Below are 24,454 nucleotides of genomic sequence, written 5' to 3' on the forward strand. Positions count from 1 at the left end.
TAAGTATAACAAACAGCTATACAGGGAAATAGAGTGGGCCAGCAAATCAGAATGTCTCGTAATAGGGCATTTTAACTTTCCAGATGTTGGTTGGTCACTCACACACTAGCACAACTTTTTTGGATTTCTTGGGTGACTTTTCTACAGCAGCATGTTATAGAGGTAATAAGTGGAAGTACTCGCCATCTGGTCATCAGTAATGATTCTTCATACATTAAGAATCTGCAGATAAAAGATCCACTGGTGGTAGCAATCACAGTGTACCAATGTGGAATTTAATTAAAGACATACATGACTACTGTCAAGGGTAAAAGGAAAGGCTTTTGCTTTCATAAGGGGTGGCTACAGGGGTCTCAGACAGTTTTAAAATTGTGTGCAGTGAGACAAACTGATGATATTACCAACAGCAAATTCTAAATGGGAAGTAATCAAAGAAACTACTAGGCTTTTCATACCAACAAAGAAATACTGTTCAAGGCTTAGACTTAAATGGAAATCAGATAAACTACAGAGCTATGTGGCAGAGAATAAAAATGCATGAGATGCATATAAATTATCAAGTGATGTAGAAACCTATGGTAGGTATAAATTAGTCTGTAATCAAGTCACAAAGGAGGTTAGGTAAACTAAGGCAGATTACGAGAAGTCTCTGGAAAAGAATGCAAAGAAAAACAAAAGATTTCCATGCTTATATTAACAGTAGAAGGAAGGGGTTGAATAACATTGGGCCACTTGATGTCAATGGGTTAACTGTTGATGACTCTGCTTAGGTTGCAGACAAATTGAATAGGTATTTTGCATCTACATTGACACTTGAGGAATTCTTTAGGGAAGGATACATCACTGTCTGCCACTCCAAATGAGTGGCAGACAGTGATGTATCAGACATTTATAAAACTAATGAGGCGATAAATGACTTAGTCATAACGTAAAGGAAAGTGGAGGAGAAAAGGTAAGCAAACCCTTAGCCATAATTATGAGAGCATCCTTGGGTTCAGGGGAGGCCCTATGGACTGGAGAAGTGCAATTATATCCCCAATTCATAAATGGGGATTAAAAGTCAACGTGAGTAATTACCGACCCATTAGCTTAACTTCTTTTCCAGGGAAAATATGGAATCACTAGTTAAAGAAGTAACCCAGGACCATTTGGACAGGCATGCAATTATATTGCAATCACAGCATGGATTTGTCAAGGGGCAGTCTTGTCTAACCAATCTGATAGATTACTATGATGCAGTGACCAAGGAACTGCATGCAAAAAATAAATTTGACATCATATACTTGGATTTCAGGAAAAGTTTTGATGCTGTCACACATTAAAGTCTGCTGTACAAACTGAAGCAATGTGGTTTTAAGGGCAAGTTACTGCTATGGATAAAGGATGGTTAAGTGGAAGAAGACAGAAAGTAGTTATCAGTGGGCATTGCTCTTCATGGACTAATGTTATTAGTGGAGTTCCCCAGGGTTCAGTGCTAGGTCTGTTGTTGTTTTCTGTATTTATCAATGATGTTGATGAAGGTATATCAGGCTTAATGTCTTAAGTTTGCAGATGATACAGAGGTTGGCAGAGTGGTTAATGACAGTCATCAGGGTGAGCTACTGCAACAAGATCTAGGAATTGGGTTGATGGGCAGAGAAATGGCAGTTGAAGTTTAACATTGACAAATGCAAGGTGTTGTACATGGGTAGCAGTAACCCCAGAGAAACTTATCAATTGTGTGGTATTACACTCAGGGTAGTGGAGAATGAAAAAGGCCTGGGGGTAATCGTGCAGTCAGACATGAAATTATCTGAGCAGTGCAGACATGCTGCCAGGACAGCTCATGACGTTTTGTCAATGATATACAGAAACTTTGCTAGCAGGGATAAGGAGTTGATTATTCCTTTGTGTAAGGCCTTGGTTAGGCCACATCTTCAGTACTGTATACAAGTCTGGAGGCCTCATTTTAGGAAGGATAGATCTGCTGGAAAGAGTGTAGAAAAGGGCAACCAGATTTGCGAAAGGAACAAAAGGGTGCTCTTATCTTGAAAGGCTTCAGTTCTGCAAATTACAGCATCTGAAGAACAGGCACCTGCAGGGAGATCTGATTGAAGTGTTTAAAGCCTTGAATGGATTGAGTAAGCTGAACGTTAATGGTATTCTTCCACTTGCTGGGACTACACACGTGAGAGAGTATAAATTCAAGTCGAGGAAGGATGGTTGCAGGATAGATATGCAGAGGTTTGTGGATGGGTGATTGTGGAACAAACTTCAATCTGTTTTTTTGGAAGGGCAGTTTGAATAAATTGAAGGAAGAACTGGACAAATTATTGGAGTGGATGGACAGGGTGGGAGGGTTTTTTTTTTTTTTTTTTATAAACTTGCTTTCTTGCATTGTATTGCCATGACTACTGCTAACTGATAGTGATAATAAATCACAAACAATATGATATTTGTATTTTAATATAAAATGTGTATGATGTTGGTGAAGTGTATATTTTACAAAAACATCCTGCTCTTTTTACAAAAAAAACTCCTGTTTTTCTCTTATTTTTTGTGACAAACTTCTGCTTTTTTGCAGAAAAATGTGTTTTCACCTGTTTCCTCAAAAACCTGCTTTCTCTCCTGTTTACAATTACCTATCTCCAGCTTTTTGAAAGTTCAGAATTTGACAGCTCTATTAATTTATTGGGTAGGCTCTGTTCTTAGTGATAAACTTCTCATTTATATTTATCAGTTCCTCTTTTTTTTTTTTTTATCCAAGGACTCAAAAAAAAAAAAAAAAAAAAAAAAAAAGTAGTGGGGAGGAAACCCATCTTTCCATAATTGGATTTTATCATGCATACCAAGAAGCAATGACATCACACATCTGATTTTCCCACTACAATACACTATATTACATCACTAATCTCCATGTAATATTCTTATGTACTACTGCCATGACACAGCTTTGAAACAAAAGCTGTCAGTCAATTGTATAATTCTATAATTAAAAATTAATTGAATAAGTCTTTGTGCAAAATATGAAGAAATGTGAGTGTCCTTTATAATAATAATAATAATAATAATCAAGTGTCCTTAATAATATATGATAGATTATAATAAATGTTAATCATCAAGCTAAATCAAAATATCATTATTTCAGCTCCTGAAACACACAATTCTAATGGTAGACCAATGCAAAATGATGAAAGTATGATTGTCAGTCCTATTGGTAGTTCATCTGGTGTATCAACTAAAGGAAATGGAGGAGGGAAAATCCTTTATGTTGTCCTTGGCATTGTACTGGGAGTGATGATTTTGGTTCTGATAGTGTTTGTAACACTCTACATATACAGACAGAAACAACAGCAAAATATTAGGGGTAAGTAGAAAATATGAGGGATCAAAAATAGTCTTTTTATTTATTGAACTTTTAATTAAAATTTTACAGGAATTTTAAGAAAGTGTTAATATATAATGTTTGCTTAGACCAGTGATTCCCAACCTTTTTGACCCCCGGAGCCCTTTTTAGAATCAATTTCTATGGAGGAGCCCCTTAAACTTACTCTATGTCACACACATTCTATCGGCATGCGACAGAATGTGTGCGACATGCCGGTGCTCCCCTCTGCCTCGCCGTCTGTCCGTCTCGTACTACAATAATTTTGAAGTTAATGTCAGCAAAATGACTGAACGTTGTCTGCTAGAGAATGCGCAAAATTCAGCTTGGCAGATTTTTATTCAGAATGTGATTTCTAGTTTTCTAATTTGTTTCTAATTCTTTAATTTCATTCAATTTTTAGCTATTTTATTTTTCTGGAGTGGCCGCAGAGCCCTTAGGGCTCCGCGGAGCACAGATCGGGAACCACTGGCTTAGACACATTTTTCTTCTTAAAATTATATAATTTTGTACATGGCTGCATACTTGAGCAAATTTTAAATTGCAATTGCTATGAAAAAAGTTAGTTGTTACATTTCTTTATAAAAAGGAAGCTGGAATTAATCACTATTAAGTTCTGGCAGATTATTAGTTTGTGACTCAGCAAAATCTGGAACACATAAACTGCAAATAATCAGCCATTTGTATTGTATATTGTATTGTACTACTGTGTGTTGATTTTCTTTTACTATTTTTGACTTTGTTTAAACATTAAGTGAAAATTTAGAAAAATGATCTGTCATACAAATTTTCTGACAGTTTTTATTTCTCTCAAAATGTAGTTTACTTAGAGATAAAAAAAAAAAAAAAAAAATCACAGTATTATTGATTCATTTCTCTAATTTATTTTTTCAGAACATCAGAGGTTGGATCTCCAAAGAAGAGCAGCAGCAGCAGCAGCATCAACAAATGGACATTTGGGTAATGGTTATATTCCAGGAAGCGATAAAGTCCATATCAGTGTCAATCCAATGTCACAACTTGAAACAGATGATCCAGACAAATCTGATCATGTAAGCTGTACTACATATTCATTTTTTATTTCAATTTATTAGAATCTGCACTACTTCCAAGCATTGTTCATTTGGAATATAGAAATGTGCATATTTTATTTTACATTTAGTTAAGAAGAGGAGGAATTACCTCTGTGATGTCCTGTAGAACACTTCTGTGCTGATACTCTGTTGTTGAATTAACTATGCAAATAATTTACACGAATTCCTCATAGTCGTAGACAAAATCAGTGATCCAATGCACCACGAAATTGGAGGTCCACGGACCCCAAACCTGACCCCAAACCTGACCCCAAAATACATTGAATCACTAACCCAAATCTTTGAGTGAGAGAAGACAATAAGTCCATACTTTAAAAACAGTTTAAATACTTTGAAACCAATTTAAACAATATCCCTTCTTTAAACACATTAAAACAAATGTTAAAAAATTAAAATTAAAAGAATTTTGTTACTTCCCTGAAGTGGATAGGGCTTTTCGACTAGAGTCATGATCACAAGCATGGGCACCGGCAGGATATTTTGCAAGGTGGTGCTTTTGGGAATAAATTTTTCGTTCACAAAATTTTCGAACACATACAATATCTTAATTAAGTCAAGTTTAGTTGATTTACATGTACAGCCAAGCCAACATTTTGCGTAGAATTTGTATTGTTTTAATGTTTCAATAAATTAATGAAAATATTAAAAATTGTGTATTACTTCGAAAATCACAGGTGGTGCACTGCACCACCTCGCACTATACTGCGGTCGCCCATGATCACAGGAAAGTGTACCCGTGAGCTGTGTGACGGAATTTATATTGTTTTACACTGTAAAGTATTATACAGAATCACTCTAGGTGGTTACTCAGTTGCTGAAATGTTGCACAAGCTAATCTACTTCTGTAGCATAAAGTTCAATTGCATATTCTTTAATCCTGTATTGGGCATTTTGGTTGACCGTATATATCTTTTAGAATTATATTGGTGTGAATTTTTATATTCCTCTTTTATGATCATCAGTTTCAACCTGCATTATTGATTAAATTTTCTCTGTGCATTTTTTACAAAATGCAAAATGTGCATACTGTAGCTGATTTGTGGAGTGATGTTGTGTAGGTGTTTTCTTGAATTTTGGTATTTTTAACTCTGTGTAAACAGTGAAGGAAAAGAGAAATGGTCTGTCCTGCAAACCTCTGATAGTTTTTTATTTCTCTCAAAATGTAGTTTGCTTAAAATATTTTTTAAAAAAATTCCAGCATCATAGTTAACTCCTTTCCTTCCAATTTATTTCTTCAGAACATCAGAGGTTGGATCTCCAAAAACAGTGCAAATGATTATGTATTATGATTACATGATGATTACACTAATATTCACCACTTTCGCTATCTTATGAAATATTAAATGCCTCATTGCAACAGGTCATTCATCTCTACAACTGTTGCATCTGCGATATGTTTGTTCATGCTGTGGAAAGGCCATGATGGACTAACAACAGTCTGTTGTCTGTATCACTTGTAAAAATATTGCTGTCCTCAGCTTGCATTTGCTGAATAATTTTATCTAGAGATACTCCAATGAGGTTCAGCAACTGTATTATAGTAAGCTGTGATATCCTGGAAGAACTGAATCTATCTTGTGCATCTCATGTGTGTGTACCATACAATTTATTACTGCACTTCACAGGCTCTGCTTTGCACGATAGTACCTATATGAGAATGGTTAGCACATGGGACACCTTGTACTCTATACCTCTTTCTAAATACAAATATTAACTAGCAGGTTCTTAAACAGGGATTATCCCCTTGCAACAATAAACCGAATTAGGGTACAGGCTAAGGATAGGATACAAAATACTACACCAACCAACAATAGTAATATCAAAAAATATTTTATTTCTGTCCCATATGTTGAACAGTGGCACAAACAACTTAATAGATTCTTTAAAGATACCGAATTTAAAATTGTGCCCAGGCCAATACGGAAATTACACACCATACTGAACAATCGCGCGGTTCTTTCCGCATTCGCAACACAAATTAATGACCTGGTATACAACATTTCTTGCGGTGATTGCAACTTGTCCTACCAAGGTGCACCTCTGTAGCCAGGTGGGAAGGAGCAGCAGTGCTTAGCACACGCTTCTTGATTAGACCGGGGTTCAATCCCGTCACCACCAAATACGGAGGATGCGGAAAGGTCAGGGAATGACCACCGCATGTTCCCGGAGCAATATGGCCTTAGTTGCCAATGCTCCTAAAAACCAAATAACAACAACCTACCAAGGTTCGATGCGATTTTCTCTGAATATTCGTGTAAATCAACATGAAACCTCAGTTCGTGCTTCTTGTTCAGCAGCATCAGAATTAGCCTTTCATGCCATTAACGAAAAACATACTTTTTTATTTAACAAGGCCAAAATACTTAATGTTCAATGTAATTATATGTGACTATTAATTGCAGAAACAGTAGAAATTAAATTACATGAGAATTCTGTTAATGTTCCGCGGCCGTATTTGATCTCTGATGCGTGGACCTTTATGCGCATGCGTGAAGACAAATAATCACTATTTAAGTTTCGGGTTCAACCCTATTCGGTAATTTTCATTCCTGTAATCACAACATATGGTTGAAAAGCATTGTCAGCTTCAGGAAGGAAAATCGTTTTGAATATTTTCGTTAGATTCTTTTTAATTTTTAATTGCATTAAATTGATTTTTAATTGTGTTAAATGATTTGAATTGTGTTAAATTGGTTTTTAATTATTTATTTTTTACTGTAATGTAAGTTTTCGATTTTTTCGTTTTAATTTCTGGAGAGTATCATACGGAAGTGTTCTACGTACTATATCGAGGTAAACTCCTCTTGTTATTTTAGAAATTAGAAATAAACTCCTCTTGTTATTTTAAGTTTTGAGGACGAGAGTTTCCTGTGCGGACGTGCCTTTCTGCCGCTCTTGGAACAGAGAAGTTTTTTCTGATTTATTTTCTGCTTTATTAGTTTAAATTGACCTATTAACTTATTTCTAGAGTAGCTTTATATTCCTATTTACGGTACTTAAAGTTAAAGTAACTTAGATAGAGATTTGTAGGTATTACTTAGTATCGGAAAGGGTATCAAATCCACGTGTTTATCGTTCATAAACAGCCGCCATTGTTACGTGGAAATTAATCAGTAAAATCTGTTAATCTTGTCGAACTTCATTGGCAATTAAATTGTACTTTTAACTATACATATAACCACTTAGGTTACGGAACATAAATAATTAGTAAAAATAAATAATTAATACATAACTTGATACGGAAGTTATATAAAGGGATTTCGTAGATAACACTCGTTACTGAAACGCGATACAGCATATCCGGAATTCGAGAGCATTAGCTTTGTATAGTATAGTGCATAATATAATATTGTCAATTAATCAGTAGATCTATTAATCTTGTTAAACTTCATTGTCAACTAAATTGTACTTTTAACTATATATATATAACGACTTAGAGTACAAACGTAACAAATAATTAATACATACTTGATACGGAAGTTATATAAAGGGAACTTGTAGATAACACTCAATACTGAAAAATAAATATAGCGTTATAACTGTGTTAAGATACAAGTTTAAGGTTTTAATTTTGTTCTGAAATTGTAATTTTATTGACATTTAAATCGAAATCATGACTCTGACCAGAGCAGCAAAGCAAAAGGCTCAAGCTAATGGGAGTGCTGTGACTCAGGGGAGAACTGAGGGGGGGGGGGCAGTTGCCCTCTGAATCACAGCCTTTTAAGATGCACTGTTTGCTTGATGTTTGTGGAGCAATCGGGTACGGGACATGATACTGCCATGGGGGATGTCTTTGTGTGTGCACGATGCAAGGAGTGCAAGGAAATTAGGCGACAACTCGGCGTTGTTATGGGCCTATATGAGACCTTGAAGGACAGGGTGGATGCCCTCGAAGGAAATAAATTGAGGGGCCCATCAAGCTCTCAGCTGCCCACATCAACGCCAGAGCTTGCACTTGGTCATCTTGCAACACAGAGGCAGCCCCCAAGGCAGAATGCGCTGGTCCCACAGGAACTAGTAGTTGTTGGTGACTCTATTGTCAGGGAAACGGGGAACATGCTTTGTAAAAAGGATAGGTGGAACAGGACCAGGGTATGTCTGCCAGGGGCAAAGGTTGATGACGTTGTAGAGCAGATATCATCTTTTAAGGGCACAAAAGGTGATATAGTTGTACACGTTGGCACTAATGATATTAAGAGTAGGAGACCAGCGGAATTACTTAACAAGTACAGGTCACTGTTGAAAAAAAGCCGTGAAGTAGGGTTGAATTTGAAAGTGTCTGCAATTCTGCCCAGACACGATAGGAGGGAGTATATGATGAGAGCCTTGTCGATCAATTCGGCCCTGGAAAGATTGTGCAAGGCTCAAGGGGTAGAATTTTTTTCAGCCTGGAATGTACTTGTTAACAGGAGAGATTGCTTCTACAGGGATGGGATATACTTAAATAGAAAGGGTGCAAGAATATTTGCTGATGCTATCGATGCAGTGTTAGGTGGGTCGGAAAACTGCTAGCTTGGGGGGAGACAAAGACTAATGGATTAACAGTAGCCACTGGCAGAGGTGAAAGAGATTCTTGCACTACTTCTATTGGAATGAGCAGAAGCCTGAAAAACAAGATGCAGGATATTTCAGAGACTGCTGGAAGTCATTGCAGTACAAGTAAACACATGGGTTGTGTTAGGGTAGCTAAGAATAGAAACAGGTGCATGTATACTTGCGTGTACACCAATGCTAGGAGTTTAGTAAATAAATTTGATGAATTTGAGGTATTGCTCAAAACATCAAAGCCAGATATTGTTGGGATATCAGAGACGTGGTGTCACACAGATATAAGGAATTGCAGAACTGGAATTTGGGGAGTACAGGAAGGATAGACAGGATAGAAAGGGAGGAGGGGTTATGCTATTAGTTAAGAAACACATAAAATCCAAGGAAGTGAAGCCAGTCGACATCGATGGACAGGGCAGTGTCGAGTCAGTTTGGTGTGACATAAGCATAGGTAAATCAAAATTGAGAGTAGGAGTGTGCTATAGGCCTAATGACTCTGATGAGTATAATAAGATACTGTACAGGGAAATTGAATGGGCCAGTAAATCAGAGAGTCTTATAATGGGGGATTTTAATTTCCCAGATATTGACTGGAATTTGTGGGTTGGTCACTCACACACTAGCAAGGCTTTTGTGGATTTATTGGATGATTGTTTTCTACACCAGCATGGTTCGGGAGGCAACTAGAGGGAGTAATACTCTTGATCTGATTATCAGTAGTGATTCTTCATGCATTAAGAATCTGCAGATAAGGAACCACTAGGTGGCAGCGATCACAGTGTGCTGAAGTGGGATTTACTCAAGGAGGTAACTACCATCAGAGGTAAAGGGAAGGGTTTTTGCTTTCGTAAAGGCGACTATGATGGTCTGAGACAGTATTTAAATTCTATACAGTGGGACCAACTGATGATGTTACCAACAGCAAATTCAAAATGGGAAGCATTCAAGGAACTAATCTTGGAAGCTACCAGGCTTTACATACCAACCAAGAAATATTGCTCAAGGTTCAGGCCTAAATGGTTGTCAGATGAACTAATGAGACATATGGCAGAGAAGAAAAATGCATGGGATACATACAAATTAATGGGTGACATGGAAGCCTATGATAGATATAAGTTGGTCTGTAACCAAGTCACAAAGGAGATTAGGCAGGCAAAGGCAGATTATGAGAAATCCTTGGCAAAGGATGCAAAGAAAAACAGAAAAGAGTTCTTTACCTATTTAAACTCAAGAAGGAAAGGGATGAATCAGATTGGTCCACTGGATGTTGATGGTTCAACAGTTGAGGATCCTACTCAGATGGCTAACAAACTCAACGAGTATTTTGCATCTACATTCACACATGAGGAGTTATTTAGGAAGGGGAATGTCGTAGGTGAAGTAAACATTGGCAGTGAGCTAGATGATTTTCTAATAACTGAGAGGAAAGTGGAGGAGAAATTGTTGAGGATAAACATAAAAAAGGCACCTGGGGTGGATGGGATCTATCCAGTTATATTAAAGGAGGCAGCAGAGGAAGTAAGCAAACCCTTAGCCATAATTATGAGAGCTTCCTTGGACTCAGGGGAGGTACCCACAGACTGGAGATGTTCAAATGTGACCCCAATTCACAAAGGAGGATCAAAGGCTGACACAAACAATTATAGACCTGTGAGTTTAACTTCTGTTCCAGGAAAATTAATGTAGGCACTAGTTAAAGAAGCACTGCAGGATTATTTAGACAAGACTTCAGTTATAGCTTAGACACAGCATGGTTTTGTTAAGGGGAAGTCTTGCCTGACCAATTTGATTGGATACTATGATGCAGTCACAAGGGAACTGGATGCAGGGAATAACTTTGATAATATATACTGGGATCTTAGAAAGGCTTTTGATACTGTTGCACATGGAAGACTGCTGCACAAATTGGAGCAATGTGGCATTGGAGGCAAATTGCTGCTGTGGATAAAGGGGTGGCTGAGGGGGAGAAGACAGAGAGTGGTGATCAATAGACACTGCTCATCGTGGACTAATGTTATTAGTGGAGTCCCTCAGGGCTCAGTGTTGGGTCCATTATTGTTTTCTGTATTCATAAATGATATTGATGATGGTATATCAAGCTTAATGTCGAAGTTTGCAGACGATAACAAAGGTAGGCAGGGTTGTCAAGGACACTACGGACGCTATGCTGCTGCAACAGGATCTGGAAAGGTTGAGCAGATGGGCTGAGAGGTGGCTAATGAAGTTTAACATTGACAAATGTAAAGTACTACACATGGGAAACAGCAACCCCAGAGCAACGTATCAACTCTGTGGTACTACACTAACAGTGGTAGAGAATGAAGGGGACCTGGGGGTGGTTGTGCAGGCAGATATGAAGTTCTCTGAGCAGTGCAGACGGGCTGCAAGAGTAGCTCATGGTGTATTGTCAATGATATATAGGAATTTTTCTAGCAGGGATAAGGAGGTGATTATTCCCTTGTATAAGGCAATGGTCAGACCACACCTTGAGTACTGTATACAAGTCTGGAGGCCTCATTTCAAGAAGGATGTAGAGCTGCTGGAACAAGTACAGAGAAGGGCAACAAGATTAGTGAATGGAACAAAGGGGTGCTCTTACGAAGAAAGGCTTAAGTTTTGCAAATTACAGTGTCTGGAGACTAGGCACCAGCGAGGTGATCTGATAGAGGTGTATAAAGCATTGAATGGTTTGAGCATGCTCAATGCTGATGGGATTCTTCCTCTCGCTCAGAATAATCACCTGAGAGGGCATAAATTCAAATTGAGGAAAGACAGATGTAGGATAGACGTGCGGAAATTTGCCTTTAGCTAGCGAGTGGTTGGTTGGTGGAACAGACTTCCATCTCTCGTTGTGGAAGTTGATAGCCTGAATAAGTTTAAGGCTCAGCTGGACAGGTATTTTGAACGAACAGAGGGGTGAAGTGGAAGTGGGTTTTTTTTTTTTTTTTTGGCTGATGCTGCATAAGTTTGCTTTCTTGCATCAAATGCCTCTACTAATGCTAATGCTATATGTGCAGAAAAATTATGAACATATGTATTATATATTATATTACTGTACTTCGATAGTATGAATCAGAGCTGTACTACTCAATATGTTCTACGTTGATAATAATATTAGCAAAATAAAAAGAGGAGTTTACCTCAATATAGTGTGTAGAACACTTCTGTATGATACCCTCCAGAAATTAAAACGGAATAAACGAAAAAATCGACAACTTACCGGTACATTAGATTAAAATATAAATAATTAAATAATCAATTTAACACAATACAAATCAATCTAAACCAATGAAAAATCAAATTAATGCAATTAAAAGAATCTAATGAAAATATTTTCGTATTGTATAAATTGATTTGTATTGTGTTAAATTGATTATTTAATTATTTATATTTTAATCTAATGTACCGGTAAGTTGTCAATTTTTTCCGTTTTAATTTCTGGAGGGTATCATACGGAAGTGTTCTACGCACTATATTGCGGTAAACTCCTCTTTATTTTGCTAATATTACTGTACTTCATAAAAATAAAAATTAAATCAAAATTAAGGTAGGTTTTCCTACTTTAATTTTGATTTCATTTTTATTTTTAATGAATAGTTAATCTTAAATTAAGTTAGCAAATCTAAAACTTTGACTATTGGAATACATCTCCCCTTTATAACATATAAATTTACCTATATTTTTGTTATTTTGATACATGTCACTCTTCATAGAAACAGCTCTGATTTAAATTGGAGACTGCCTGCATTTAATTATGAAGATATGTATAAACAAATATTTTAAGTATTTTAAAATCAAATAATTTTCTTGAAATAACATTTCAGTTTGTGGATATGACATCCAACAATAATGAAGTAATTAGGCTACAGACATTACAAAGAAATGTAAGAAATCATGAAGATGATGATATCTTGTTAGGTAAGCTTTCTTTATTATTCAGAAGTACAATGAAATTCATATTGGGTTTTTTTTTTTTTTGGTATCTACTTGATAAGCTTTGATTTGAATGATTAAAAGAAGTAATCAAACCATTTTTTTTAGCTTACCATGAAATTATCATAAAATATACATTAGCATTAGCATTACTAGAGGCATATGATGCAAGAAAGCAAGCTTATACAGCATCAACCAAAAAACTTCCCGTTTAATCCATCCATTCTCTCCAAAATTTCGTCCAGTTCTTCCTTGAATTTATTAATTTATTTAAGCTATCAACTTCCACGACAGATGGAAGTTTGTTCCAGCAATTAACTACCCGCTGGCTAAAGGCAAATTTCTGCACATCTATTCTACAACTGTCTCTCCTCATTTGAGTTTATGTCCCCTCGGATTCGTAATCTGAGCAAGAGGAAGAATCCCATCAGCATTGAGCCTGCTCAAACTATTTGCCTTATACACCTCAATCAGATCATTTCCAAATGCTGCAATTTGCAGAACTTAAGCCTTTCTTGGTAAGAGTATCCCTTTATACCCCTCACCAATCGTGTTGCTCTTCTCTGTACTCATGCTACCAACTCTATATCATTCCTAAAATGGGGCCTCCAGACCTGTATGCGGTACTCAAGGTGTGGCCTGACCTTATACAAAGGAATAATCACCTCCTTATCCCTGCTAGCAAAATTCCTGTATATCATTGACAAGATCCCATGACCTGCTCTAGCAGCCTGTCTGCACTGTTCAGAAAACTTCATATCTAACTGCACAAATACCCCTAGGTCTTTTTCATTCTCCACTAACCTGAGTGTAGTACCACAGAATTAGTACATTTCTCTGGGGTTACTGCTACCCATATACAGTACTTTATATTTGTCAATGTTAAACTTCAGTTGCCACTTCTCAGCCTATCTACTCAACTTTTCTAGATCCTGTTGCACTAGCATACTGTCATTACTAACCCTGCCAACCTTTATGTCATCTGCAAATTCAACATTAAGCCTGATATACCGTAATCAGTACCATTGATAAATATACAAAACAACAGTGGGCCTAACCCTGGGGAACTCCACTAATAGCATTAGTCCACAAGCAGTGTCCATTGATTACCACTCTCTGTCTTCTCCCACTCAACCACCCTCTTGTCCATTGTAGCAACTTGCTCTTAATTTCATACTGCTCCAATTTGTACAGTAGTCTTTCAAGTGCAACCGTATTAAAAGCTTTCCAAAAATCCAAGTATATAATATCAAAATTATTTTTTGCATCCAGTTCCTTTGTGATCACATCATAGTATTCAAATTGGTCAGACAAGACTTTCCCTTAACAAACTCATGCTGTGTCGGAATTATTACTGCAGTCTTGTCTAGATAATCCTGCAATGCTTCTTTAACCAGTGACTCTATTATTTTCCCCAGAACAGAAGTTAAACTAACAGATCTGTAATTACTCGTGTCACCCTTTGATCCCTTTTTGTGAATTGGTGATACATTTGCACATCTGCAGCACATCTACATATGAGAATTATACAGAGAGAGAGAGAGAGAGAGTTCGTCTAGTACTTACACAAGGTGACTTTTGACAGAGAAATCATGATTTTAATTGTCATTTTTATCTACAATACATCGATATACCTTGCTTCTTATTTGATAGCAACCGATAGTATCTGTTTTGTTCAACCTTTTCTTTGTAAATAAAACAAGTAGTGACAATGGTGTTGAGAACTTACTTGGCATACTGAGAAGTTAGCTTCCAGTATTATAAAAAAATCATTGTTTATTTAACCGTGCAGTTGGTATGCTGTTAGTTCCCCCCCCCCCACAAAGTTAAATATTAAAATGTATATTAGAATTTGAATATGTGCATAAAAATATTTTCAAGTTAATGTGCATCATTGAATATTTTTAATTACTAGCTTTTGTGGAATTGTTTTAAAGTATACTTATCAGAATTATACAGAGAGAGAGAGAGGGGGGGTGTAGCCTAGTAATTTTACATTTTACAGAGAATCTGTATCTTAAATTTCATTTTTTTGGGGGCACAGTACATTGATATACTAGCTTATATAAAATTCAGCCATAAAAAATTCATGTTGTTGTTGTATAAAAGGCACCTTGTGCCTGCCCATATTTAATGAATGTATGAGTCTTTTATGAATGTATGAATCCTGCGCCCGCTTGTGTTACCTTTTTGCTGTCTCCACTACAGGATTCACAACACATCTCTCACTTGAATGCATTGAACTGTAAAATTCTCTGGTTCTGCCTCAAAGTGCTTAAGATGTTCCCTTGAAAGCCTGTGTCACAGCTTTTTTGATCAGCTGTTAGATATTGAGAACCTATTACATAGAAACTTTTTTTCATTCCTACTCAGAATGTGTTTTGCTCCCTCCTGTGCCATGTTAAGGGTGGCAAAATTCTAAGTAGCCTTTTATCATTATTACTAAATTTGCATTTCTCTTCAAATTTTTTTAAAATATATCTGAAGGTGTAATTGTCATTTACTACTTTGCAATTTAAATCACCAACTGGTAATGTCTTTCTTGTCATTTTCTGGTATTAAAGAACTCTTTTTTTTTTTTCCTCTGTTTTTTGATGCTATCATTTGGATAGAATGCACAAACAAATTTCATCGCCCAACTTTCTATCTTAAATTTTTCTTATATAACTGTACTGGATAATGCTTCCCAACCAATTAAACTTTCTTCCAGACTTGTTCTAAACAGAGCAAGTTCACACATTCCAGTAGCATATTTAGCAATTCTGTCTGCATATATTCCCAACCAGTGTGAATCTAATCTTGATTGCTTTGTGCTACCTTAATGATAACATTAACTTAATGTTAAACATAATTTCACACATTCTTTGCTCTATTTCTTGGTTAGAATAAATTCATTTATAATTATTGTTTAGCTGCAGCTTCACTGTATTCATCCTCTTGGTTTCTGTGATACTTGCTGTTCTGATATCATGTCAACCTAGTTCTTCTGCTAATTACATTTCTTTGCTTTTTACAACACAAATGTTGATGGTACCAATCTTGATGGTTGTCCAGTGCACTGTGATGGTGATTCCAGTAGCATATTTAGCAATTCTGTCTGCATATATTCCCAGCCAGTGTGAATCTAATCTTGATTGCTACCTTAATGATAACATTAATTTAATGTTAAACCTATGATTCATTCAAATTTGGTCAACATAACCTTATTCTTTTGTTCAATAGCCATATAGGTAGCTCCCTATTAACGGGTTAACACCATGGGAGGATAAGGAATGGAGATTGGGACTGGACCGTAGTTGGTTTTCCCACAAAAATTTAGTTCAGATGTGAGAGTCTTCCAGGTTAGATAGCCTCAACCCTTCAGTAACAGAAAGATCTGTAAATATTTGAGCTATAAAATTACAGTACAATTTTCATATATAAATATTAGTTACTGGTACATTTAATAGTGAAGGATCATAAAAAATAAGTATATGCTGAAATCAACTCCATTGTTTTTAAGGCAGTAAAGTTAAAATTTTAATTTAATATATGTCCTAATAAGGAGTTCGTTTTTCTAGGCCAACAGACTAATGGTTCCATCCAAACAACAGAGCAAGAAGGAGAGGAAATAGTTCCTATGCTTTCTGTTGGTAAGCCTCTTTCTTAATTTTTTCTTTTCATTTTTCATGCTCAAATTGCTCATTTTTTTAAGTACATCCAGTTCCATTTGTTAAGGAATTAACAAATATACAGGAATTACACAGGACAAAATTCTTGTATATCATTGACAGAACCCTATGGGCTGTTCTAGCAGTCTGTTTGCAGTTCTCAGAGAATTCATGCCAGACTGTGTACGGTTACCCCTAATTCTTTTTTCTTATCAATAGTTTATATACAGATAAATTGTATATTATTGGGGGATTACTGTTAGGTACAGTACCTTGCATTTATCAATGCTAAGCTTCAGTTGCCACTTTTTTGCTTAGTTTATCTAGATCTTTTTGAAGTGGCATACCCTGATTACTGTCATTAATCAGGGTATGCTACTTCATGTTTAGCTTTACTAATATGACTGAGGTGCACGTGCACCTCAGTCATATTAGTAAAGTTGAACATAAAACGTGAAATATCTACATTGAAATAGTTGCCATTAATAAATATTTAAAATAGTAAAGCCCAACGTCAACCATGTGGTAACCCCACTCATTCCATTAGCCATTTATAACCACTTAACCATTCCTTTATCCATAATAGCAACTTGCCCTTAATGCCACATTGTTCCAATTTATACAGAAATTATACATTTGGTATGGTATCAAAGGCTTTTCTGAAATCTAATATATGATGTGAAAATAGTCAAAGGTTTAACTCTACCCCCTTTGCACTTCATATCAACCCAATTTGTTTTTGAACTCTGACCGGTTGCATGTCCAGTTACTGCTATTACTTCATGCAGTTTGTATGGTAGTCACTGTCATTACTCTGTGAAAGAAGGTACTCTATCTGTATTCCTGCCAATCTGACAATTTCATAGTAGAGCATTAACCCTTTTCTGATTCTTGTTTTTAATTTTTTTTTTAAATGGTTTATATGTTTTTCCAGAAATATTGTGATAGTTTGTTTTATTGATGACTTCCTCAAAGGAATAACGGATAATCAAAGTATTTTATATTGCTCAATTTCAATGTTTCTTTTCTTTTCTTTTTTATGTACACATTTCTGCTGTAAATCAATAAACAATGCTGAACAGCTGCTTTCTTGTTTCTTCAGTTATTGTTATCAATTATCCAAAAGTGATCTCAGTAAGAAGTGTCCATCTAACCTTGTCTCTAAAAATTTTAGATATGAATGCAGGACTGCAAAATATTTATTAAATTTATAAGCAGTCTGTACAGGATCATCAATAATCATGCCATTTAATATCTAGTGGAACAATGTGATTCACCCCTTTCCTTCCATTCTTAGCCAAGAATGTCTTTATCTGCCTTAGCTTGTAACTCCTGAGTAACTTGATTACAGACTGGTTTATACTTAATGTATGTTTCTGTGGCCCCTGCTAATTTATAATCATCTTATGCATTTTATTTCTCTGCCTCTAGTATAATCAGTTTATTTGACATCATTTAGGCCTAAACATAAAACATCTCTTGGTATAAAATGCTTAATAGCCTCAATGATTACCTCTCTGAATACTTTAAATAGTGTACTCTACAATCGCTTCTCTGAACATTTTCGACTTGGCATTTACACTGTTTAAACATTAGTTAGTTCCACTGAAAAGAGTGTGACCCGTCAGCATGTGCACAGTATTATTAATCCTGGAAGCACATACTTTCAGGATTGTTTAAATAATTCCAAAACTCATACTAGCTTGTTATTAGCCCATTGGTCACCCATTTATTGCTACACCCAAGTATACATATTTTCCAAAGGAAAAATAAAATTTTCTGTCAAGCAACAGCATTACTTATAGAACTTGAGCTAAAAATATATCACAATAATGAGAATTATTCTAGCCTGAAAGCTAATTCCTAGAATTTTTTTTTTTATATATGTACAATATTCAGATTGAAAAATAAAAGTTCTGTATTAAATGGTGTAGTTGTTCCACAACCTACTTGGTGCTATTCATTTGTTCCATGACAATAGATCACCCAAATGAATCCATGCTAAGCAGGAGTTTTTCTCATGTGAAATAATGTAAATAACTGGCTTCCCTGACCAGTATTGCTTTTTCTGTTACATATTCATATATAGTAATATCAGATGTAACAGAAGCATTTAAACCTGTCAAGGTTTAAATGTTTAGCAGTCTGTTAGCAGCTTCATAAAAAAATCTATACAGGAATACCTCGCATATCACGGTTAATTCGTGCCAAAAAAATACCGCGCTATGTGAAACCGCGCTGATTGAGGTATTATTAGTATGTATTTTAATGTAATGCGTTCTGACAATTTGATTATATGGGTTGAATTGCAAAATTATATAAGTGTTTGTTTACTATAAATTGATGCACATGAAGTTCTTGCAAAAAAAAGAAACTAAAATGATAAAAATTAAAAATACTAGTAAGTACAGTAGAAATAATTTTTATTGCAGTATGTACATACCAAAAGAATATAAGTGAAATAAGTACTGTATTTTTATTTTGAAAAATAACTGATCAGCTTAGTTTGCACAGTTTTTTTTCTTTTTATCTGCATACATCTCTTTATAACATCGAATGTCATTTTGCAATGCCTGCCTTACTTTCATACCTCGTTCGATGTTTGGATCTAGAAGAACATTTAGTGCCATTACATTTCTTCTTTTCACCCATATTTGCATATAAAGGTGTAACATTTTTAAAAAATAATCTTTAATAAAAATACACAGCAAAAAATATTTTTACAGCTTACACACAATCAACGACCTCACCGCTTGGAATCTAGTGTTTACCAATGTATGAATGCTAGCAGAGTCGATATATAATGGGAGTTTCGACAACAGTCAGAATGGCCTTGAATCCATAACGCATTGGCCTATGTGCTGGCATTATAATAAATACATACATACATACCAAATGTATTAGTGTGTAACGCAGTTAATTTTTTTTCCATTTGCAAACTGCGCTATAGTGAAACCTGCGCTGTTCGAAACCGTGCTATGCGAGGTATTCCTGTATATATTTATACTCCAGCATGATCACTAGGTCAGAGGAGTTTACAATTAATTACAGTAGAACATTGGTTATCCAGAATAATCTGAAAGGCTGATTTTTCTTCTTTTTTTTTATTTTTTTATTAATGGTAGTATTTGAGACAAATGTTTATTATGCTATGAGAGCATTTCTGTCTCTTTTTTTTATGTCATACATCTGGTGGATTAGGACTAATAGGTTTTCAGAAACCATAAGTGATAGAGTTCAATCATTTTGCTTCTGTGAACCCAATTTTGTTCTCTTCATTTTATATTATGCTTAGTGTAGCTCCAGTTGCAGTAAGAATAATATTGCCTGAAACTGTGGCATTTATTATTTTTCTGTTTTTTTTACGGTAAAATGTGAACGAAAAGAAAAAGCTCTGAAATTGGCAGAAAACCAGAAAGAATGCGATACAATCATCAAATTGATATTATTATGGAGCTTAAAAGATTTCACAGCAAAAAAAAAAAAAAAAAAAAGTTCACAACAAAAAAGGATCAAACATTTTAAAAAATTACTTTAAATTTTTTTCCACATAAACTTTGCAACAAAACACCTATCCCAATATACATACATATGTAAATGTGCAAATTTTTATGTATACCTTATTATTTTTAATTAAATACATTTTTTTCACACTATTTAGTCTTTTTCTTTTACCTTATGTTCGATTATCTAGATAACTGATGCTCTGTTGTATTTTGACGATGAATGTAATCATTAACTGTGTTTAGCAGTCATGTAGATTTGAAACCCAGTTCACTTAAATGTGTATGCTGCCCTTGCACTTGACCAACTTTATGATTACAGTCTCCTGCGGACATGGGAGACTACAGACACTCAATATAGTGGCCTCAGGTGGCTGACTAAAACTGTCAAGTTACTGCAATCAGCAGTGTCTCGATGAGATTTTGAATAAATTTCCTTTCATTTTAGATATCCATCTTAAATGAAGAAGGGCATTCAGAAGTATATATACTATACAGGGTGAGCCATATGTCAGTTAACTGAAAAGAGATGCAATTTACCAAAAAAAGTTTGAACAATTCATTTAAATATCATAAATAATGTGATATAAATTTGATATTAATAAAGTAATATGGGAATAAATACCTAGAGTTAATTTCTGATTATTTTTTTGCAGATGACTCAAGTAACAGTTGTCAAGGACCTAGAAGTGTATAGTAGAAGCTAAAGATTGTATATAGTCTTCCAAATAAGGTACAGCGAAGTACCACTGATTAAGTATATAGCATTGTACAGCCAGTCTCACTTGTGTGCTTTGTGTACATACTCCATGTTTTAGAAAACATGCACAGAGAACAATATATAAAAGTGGAACTTAACCTTTTTGTATCATTAAAGCTGTCTCAGAACTTGTTTAGGAGACTGAAGAATGAACTTTGTGAAAACGTCTCTTGCCATAAAAGTTGATAATTTTACAGTTGTAAGTCTGCAAAGGGAAAGAAAAAAAAAAAAAAAAAACAGGAACTATTTCTGAAGATTGTAATATATGAACATGCAAGCCTTTTCTTTTAACTCCAGCATAATATATCAATATGATCATGATTACCTTTGCTTTTATGATCTTTCATCATCACGAAGTTCAAAGACTATTTACTCTATTTGAGGTTATTAAATATACTTAAACAGCTACATATTTATTTATATATCTGTTTGTTTAGTATAGATATGTAAGTGACATTGCCTGTAAATTTATCAGAAAGAAAGAATTACAGAAATATCTTTAATGAGATATTGTTAAAGGGGATGAATATGTATATTTTTTTTTTTTTTTTTTTTTGTGTGGAGCAATTTCAGTATTGCAGAAGTCCTCCCTCCTATTCAGGTTCATTATACTTGTGAAAGTTATTATGTAAATGCTAAAACTAGGAACTTTTTCAGGATAGAATTTATCTATTCATATTTTATTTTAGCAGTAATTTTGGGCAGCTCTTTAATACTAAAAAAAGTCCCCATAAAAAACGTGTACAGGAATTGTGTAAATACAAGATGCCATACAAATATAATTATGTTGTGAAAGTTTGTACAAATGAATTGTTTAGAAGTTCATTACTTCACTCCTCATTTTATATATATATATATATCTTAATGTATTACTTGTGTGTGTGTGTGTGTGTGTGTGTGTGTGTGTGTGTGTGTGTGTGTGTGTGTGTGTGTGTGTGTGTGTGTGTGTGTGTGCGCACATTTGTGTATATATTTGGGAAAGAAAGAGGTCTGATCTATTTTAAATGGAGCTGATGGCTATCAGTAAGGGCAGTTTCATTCTTAGCTATGTACATTGTCATTATAAGACATTAATTTGATAAAACACAATTTTTCTGCCATAAAATCATGAATTGTTACCATGTAATTATAGAAATTCATAGATTAGAATTATATTATCTTTCATCAAATTTTAATAATGCATTATGTATACAATACTTTTAAAAGTTATAATAATTAACACTAAACCATGTGAACTGTTGTTCAAGAGAATTTTAAATCCTGTCATCAGGCCTTATCAGAAAAGATTTAGCAGCTGTTATTAACTGTACAGGTTGAAAGCCTCTACCCTGTCTTCTTACCTGATCCTGTGCATTGATTTCTGTTTATAATTTCTGATTTATTAACCCTTTCATTACCATGATCATTTATAGTTTTCATGTGTCTAGTTCTGGAGATCAGCAACCTTTGAAAAGTGGCAAGTAAAATTCACTCTAATGTAAGGTTGGATGATTTTTGGGGATTTTTTTGGAGATCAACTACTTTGGTCACAGTGTGCTAAGTGGTCAAGCTCATGTGACTACTAAACATTGAAATGCCATGACTTTAAAAAGTCATTTCCTTTGCAGTTTATTTCCATTAAGAGAGAACTACTAATTGATACCCTATAATACCACAATTATTACTAAGTAATAATTACAGCGTAATAGCGGACAAATTATTTCTTTTCAGTCTTGCACTTGTATTCTCTCTGTCTTGTGAAATATGACCTTATGTCGTCATCCTGGTATATACACAGAAAATTTATTATTATTTTTTTTAATAATCCAACAACCCCCCCCCCCGAAATCGGCTAACTTCTAATGTAAAGCCTTGTGTGCCAGTTGTTTGTTTGGGGATTTATTAGGTTCATTGGCATCTGTGGTGGCCATAGTGTGCCACTATGTGCCAGTAATTTATTTTTTTTGCATATCTTTAAGCATATATATATATATATATATAAAAATCTACCCATTAATATACTCATACAGTAAATAAAAGTTTATAAAATGCATATAAAAATTTCTTTAAAATTAAATTAAGACAGATACTAGTTTATATGATCATTGACCTTTGTTTCCTTGCTGAATTTCCAATATTCAACACATAATTGAATTTTTTTGATTGTACTGCCTTCTGAGTAATCAGTTATTAACTAAGCAATATCTTAATGCTCAAAGCACTACAGTTGCAACTCTCTTCAAATCGGCTAATAGGTTTAATGGCAATTGTCTTCAGTCTCATAATGTATGATGAAATTAATTAAAAAAAAACAAAGATTTATTTATATAAAGACTCAGTTCTAAATCCATGTATTACAATCTGGGAAAGTTAAAAATTTTAATCTTAATTTATGCAGATACGAGAGGGTATCAAAAGGTTCGTACCCTTACCTAGAAATAATAGCCCTATAAAGGTAAAACTTCACAGGAACTTTAATCCGTTTCTATGTGTACTCTCCACGTATAGTGACACATTTCTCCCATCTATGGATCAGTTGTTTAATGCCTTGATCATAGAAGTCCACACTTTTTGCCCAAAACCACAATTCCACTTCATTGATGACTTCCTGAGACAAATCAAAGCAGCATCCACACAATGGTTTCTTCATTTCTCAGGAGAATAGGGCAGGCACTACTGCATTCAACATTGCTTCTGCAAAGGCGTCAGCAATCTGGAAACCCATCATGCAGAGACCTTAGACATGGCAGATGGTCATGTAAAATGCTGTGGGCATTTGTAAAATTTTGTAAAATGCTAACCCATAACTAATTCCTACTTGCATTTGTGATGAAATGAATTGTCACACATCTGTCATTCAGCACCAGCTGCTCAACCTTTTCAACAGTCTCACTGTCTGTAGATGGTCTTCCTTCTCTTGGCTCATAAAAGACACTTGTTTCCACTTTTTTGAGGCGCATTATAGCCAAAGTAGCTTATGCGCCATCAAACACCCATATCAACATCCACTTTTTTGCAGTGTCATAGGATAGACAATTCTGCACATACACAGCTTTCATTTCTTTGTCAATTTTCTGAGCTTTCTTGCCCTGCAAATGCAGGAACTTGATCACTGCTCGATACTCCACTTTGTCAACCATAGCGTCCTTCCTCAAATTCTGGGCTCCAGCTCTGGTGTACAATCACCTACAGGAATGAAATTTTACATGTTAGTTATTGGATATGTAGACAACTTATATTAAAAACGGCATCTTCCTACTGATGTTTTATCTAGGTAAGGGTACAAACTTTTTGACATCCCTCGTACTAAATCACATTGAATTAAGATCTTGGTATAAATAAACTTGCTTTTTTTAATTCATTCATTTCTCCAAATAGTTAAATTTCATGGACAAGGACATTTGAGAGGTCAGAATAGAGATCTTATACTTTGTTTTTCAAAACTCTCATAACATTACTTTATGAAATATAGTTATCTTGTATCCAAACTTGAAATCATATAGCATGTCACCTTTGGTGAACAGGTACGGTTGCTGATCCCTGATCTATTACCATTTAAATTTAAAGTCAGTTAGCTGTGTTCAATTATACTTAAGTCTTTTTTTTTTTTTTTTTTTGTCAAA

The 24,454-nt window shown here is 34.9% G+C and overlaps 1 protein-coding gene across 4 annotated transcripts in view; it reads left to right on the forward strand.

The window, feature by feature from the left end:
* Window positions 1–21,212, forward strand: part of LOC150080147 (interference hedgehog-like) — a 186,311-nt gene extending 165,099 nt beyond the window's left edge. For all 4 annotated transcript variants that reach the window (XM_090381915.1, XM_090381916.1, XM_090381913.1 and 1 more), the window contains 5 exons: window positions 3,128–3,346; window positions 4,259–4,416; window positions 12,831–12,924; window positions 16,500–16,571; window positions 20,749–21,212. In XM_090381915.1, the coding sequence (XP_090238041.1) occupies window positions 3,128–3,346; window positions 4,259–4,416; window positions 12,831–12,924; window positions 16,500–16,571; window positions 20,749–20,789 (584 nt within the window). In that variant the 3' untranslated portion in view covers window positions 20,790–21,212. The remainder of the gene's footprint in view (window positions 1–3,127; window positions 3,347–4,258; window positions 4,417–12,830; window positions 12,925–16,499; window positions 16,572–20,748) is intronic.
* The last annotated feature ends 3,242 nt before the right edge of the window (window positions 21,213–24,454 follow it).

The sequence above is a fragment of the Mastigoproctus giganteus genome, chromosome 9, assembly GCF_048544385.1.
Source record: "Mastigoproctus giganteus isolate SK-2022 chromosome 9, ASM4854438v1, whole genome shotgun sequence".
NCBI lineage: Eukaryota > Metazoa > Arthropoda > Arachnida > Uropygi > Thelyphonidae > Mastigoproctus > Mastigoproctus giganteus.